The 4,048-nt window shown below is 50.8% G+C and overlaps 1 protein-coding gene across 1 annotated transcript; it reads right to left on the reverse strand.

Annotated features, from left to right (window-relative positions):
- Positions 1-2,690: 2,690 nt before the first annotated feature.
- On the reverse strand, positions 2,691-3,788 carry CCDC70 (coiled-coil domain containing 70). The gene has a single exon (XM_006752164.3). The coding sequence runs from the start codon at positions 3,754-3,756 to the stop codon at positions 3,055-3,057; it is 702 nt and encodes a 233-aa protein (XP_006752227.1). The 5' UTR covers positions 3,757-3,788; the 3' UTR covers positions 2,691-3,054.
- Between the last annotated feature and the right edge of the window lie 260 nt (positions 3,789-4,048).

Genomic DNA, 4,048 nt, shown 5'->3' on the forward strand with positions numbered 1-4,048 from the left:
AGCTGACCAATGCACACCTTATGTAACAAAGGGATGCTGGCTGTCCAACCTCTTGTTGGATGGTAAACAAGGAGAAAGTTTGAGATCACCCAAGTGCTGACCAGGCTTGGAGAACTTGCTCTGCACGGCAGATGAAGGGGTCCTGCCATCTTGCATGTCCCAGACTATACTCTTCATCGCCCCCCCAGTCCTGAAAAGCCCCCCATCCTGCTCTTCCTTGGCCTCCTCTCAATGACGGGCATAGTCACCCCCCTTGTGTCCCAGTCAGGACCCTATGCATCATCCTTGACACTGGTCTCTCCCACACTGACGAAATCCAACTCATCTCCAGCCAGGGGACTCTGTTGGCCTCCCAGTAGCCCCCCTAGCTCTCAGCCCCCCTCCCTTAGCTAATTCCCACTGGACTGTTAGGCTTCACGCAGTCATCCCCTCCCCCTTTCCAGATTCCATCCACTCCCCTCCTTCCCCCCCACCCTGCCACTGCCAGAGTCAGTTAAAAGACATCAAAGGAGCACTCCTTGGATCTGTCTCTCACTGTTCTCATCACCTACAGATGCACTGGCCTCTTTACCTGCCTGTCTCTCCACCTAGACCTAAGAGAACAGAGCCCGGGACTGTGGAAGTTCATAGCTATTTGTTGGAGGAAGGATAGAATCACAGAGGGACACACCTGTCCTCTCTGGGCCGCTCCTCCAGTCCTTCAATTGGCAGCTGTCTCCAAATGGTTTCTATGGGGTGCTGTTAGAGCAGGGGGGAAGGGTCTTTCTATTCACTGCACCCCAGTTCCTACTGCACCAGATTCATGGTTTTTTTTTTTTTTTTGGTCTTAAGATTAACAATTCTATTCGCTTTTGTTTGGAGCAGAATCACTGGGAACCACTGAGTCTGCGGCTCTTGCTGCATTGGGGTTCCCACCATCCCGCACACCATCTGCTAGGCAGGGCTTCTTGAGTTGGGCTGCCCAGCTGTCTCCCCCTGAAATCTGATTCTCCACACCGGCATCTTGTTCCCACAGCTTGCTGAAGTCTTTGTCCAGGGGCCCATCGGGGGCTGAGGATAGAAGGCAGGGTGTGTGATAAAGGAGGATGCTGCTCCCATTGCTCGGGCCCTGACTCCTGAGAATCAGAGGTCTTGCCAATAGCCCAAACATTCCCAGAGTGATACAGAGTCACAGAGGCCTGGCTGTTCCTGGAGTGAGCCCATTCTTCTCTTATCAGGAGCATGTGCTCAGCACACGTAGGGGCACCCTGTCCTCTCCTCTCCCGGTCTCTCCACGGGCACCCCAAACCACAGTGTAATTCCACAGTGCTGTGAGGCTCACCCAAGCCCTGACGCCATTGTTGGCTGAGCTACTCTAAAGCCACATTCCATGACCTAAAGCTGTCGTTAGAAAAGGAATGGGACCGGTGGCGCCTGGGTGGCTCAGTCGTTAAGCGTCTGCCTTCGGCTCAGGTCACGATCCCAGGGTCCTGGGATCGAGCCCTGCATCGGGCTCCCTGCTCAGCGGGAAGCCTGCTTCTCCCTCTCCCACTCCCTCTGCTTGTGTTCCCTCTCTCGCTGTGTCTCTCCCTGTCAAATAAATAAATAAAATCTTTAAAAAAAAAAAAAAAAAAGAAAAGGAATGGGACCAAGAGGCAGACAGTGCCGGCTCTAGTCCTGGCCCTTCCATTTGTACTTGCCTGGCCATGTGTGGTCACTTTGTTTCTCTAGGTCTCTGATTCCACATCTGTATAATGGGTTTATGTGCCTTCCCTGTCAACTCACAGAGTTGTGGTGATGGCAACACGAGTTGGTGAGTGTGAAAGTCCTTGTCAAGTAGGGAGGGATGTACAAAGGCAAGGCAAGTACATGCATTAATAACAATGAGGGCCAGGCCTCAGAAAGTGGAAAGTAGAAGTTTGCCTCGACATGTCTTACTGTCCATTCTCCAGTCATTTCCATACCAATGCCCATGTAGACCACCTAGTTCCAGAAGAGAAGTTGGGCATGTAAGCTGCTGACCACATTAGTGTACATTCATTTAATGTATTACTGCCTTGGGGCATTTTAATTTTAACAGAATGAAAGGAGAGAAACTTAAAGAAATTAATAATGCAGGGGCGCCTGGGTGGCTCAGTCGTTAAATATCTGCCTTCGGCTCGGGTCATGATTCCAGGGTCCTGGGATCGAGCCCCGCATCGGGCTCCCTGCTCCGCGGGAAGCCTGCTTCTCCCTCTCCCACTCCCCCTGCTTGTGTTCCCTCTCTCGCTGTGTCTCTCTCTGTCAAATAAATAAAATCTTAAAAAAAAAAGAAAGAAAGAAATTGATAATGCAGGGGCACCTGTGTGAATGGGAACACACAGGGCAGGGAGATTGTCCTACATAGTGCACATGACTTCATCATCAGGGAAGGGCAGTGCTTTTGTGGGTGGAGCTTTAAAGCTTTGGCCTTATGCCATGCCCCTTCCTCCCGCCACAGAGAGGGGGGCAGTTGAGAAGTTTGGTGGGAGCCAGCGCCACTAGGGGATTCCCCCTGTGTGTTCTGAATGGTGTGCCTGCAGGGGAGGAAGCAGCACAAGTGAGTTGTTTAAGAGCACTGTGGCCTTCTCTGAAAAGCTGTTAGCCCACTCCAGGTCTCTAAGACTATTCAGAGTGGAAAAGAAATGATCGTCCCACAGCATGACAGAGGTGTAGGTGGCTCAGCTGCTCTCTGTCCCTGTCTGTCTCTAGCTTCTCTTCTCTCCCATTCTGACCTTCAAAGAGTGCCATGGGTCGCTGTTCACGAACACACACACACATGCAGGGCTCATGGTGAAGTGCCCAGAATCAAGCTGTGTGCAGATGGCAGTACAGCCTGGAGGGTGGGAATACGGCCTTGGAGAATCACAAAAACTGGAAAAAATGAAGCTGGCCTTATTGAAGAAGTTGTTTTTCCAAACGTCTCCTCAGGACTTTATTAGATCTTTTGAAGCAAGGAGACCAATAAGTGCATATTTTCTCCTGCACATGGGGTCACCCTGGACTTGAATCCCAATCCAGCAGAGTCTGGACCCCATGGCCCTTCATCTCCTACGCTCAAGCTCTGCCTCGGCAGAAGGCTGGTGACTGTGGCCCTCCATCGACGTTATAGTGCCTGTCTTCAGGTCTCTGCTCCTCAGCAATATGGCCACCACCTTCTACCCAGAATGCTTTCTCCTCCTCCCAGAGGGCAGTCTCTTCTTCCCAGAGGGACTTTTTATCCTCCCACAGGGCCTTCTCCTCCTCAAGAAGAGCTCTTTCCTCTTCCGACAGGGCTTTCTCTTCCTCCCACAGGGCCTTGTCCTCCTGAAGAAAGTTCCGATCTCTTTCCCATAAGGCATTGTCCTCTTTCCAAAAGGCCTTATCCTCCTTCCAAAAGGTACGGTACTTTTTCCAAAAGGTTTTCTCTTCTTCTCGGAAAGATTTTTCCATTTCCCAGAAGGTTTTTTCCTCTTCCCAGAAGGTTTTCTCCTCTTCCCAGAAGGGTCTCTCCTCTTCCCAAAAACCTAAGATCTGACCCCGGAAAGCACAGATCTTGCCTCGGAAATTCCACATCTCTTCCCTGAAATTTTCTATTTTCTCACGAAAAATTTTCATCTCTTCCCGAAAAGCCTTTTCTTCCTGCAGCTTATGGATTAGTTTCTTCTGGCGAATGTTGGGTGAGGAGCCCACCATTGACCGGAAGCAAGCAAGCTCCATCCATTTGCTCACCTTGAAGGGAAACATCTTCTTAGTCGGCCAGAATGGTGGGGTGGCCATGATGGAGAACAGGGCTGTTGGCCAAGTCCAGGTCAGCTGGTCGAACCCTGTGGGGGCAGCACAAGAAACATGTTCATGAGTATCACATGCCAGAGAACAAGCCCTTGGGTCTGTATCATTTGATTTAGAAAAATTTAACCGTTTCTCTCTTTGTCCCATCGGCTGTGTTTGTGAGAGTTGAGGTTTGGTAGACAAACACTCTGAGGGGCCATGGCTTTGGGCTGAAGAGGTGGTTGGTATATTCAAGCTCAAGGCTGCTAAAATCACAGAATCTCAGCCAACAAGGACAGGG

Source organism: Leptonychotes weddellii, chromosome 3 (genome assembly GCF_054177405.1).
Source record: "Leptonychotes weddellii isolate Sample4059 chromosome 3, ASM5417740v2, whole genome shotgun sequence".
NCBI classification, from domain to species: Eukaryota; Metazoa; Chordata; class Mammalia; order Carnivora; family Phocidae; genus Leptonychotes; species Leptonychotes weddellii.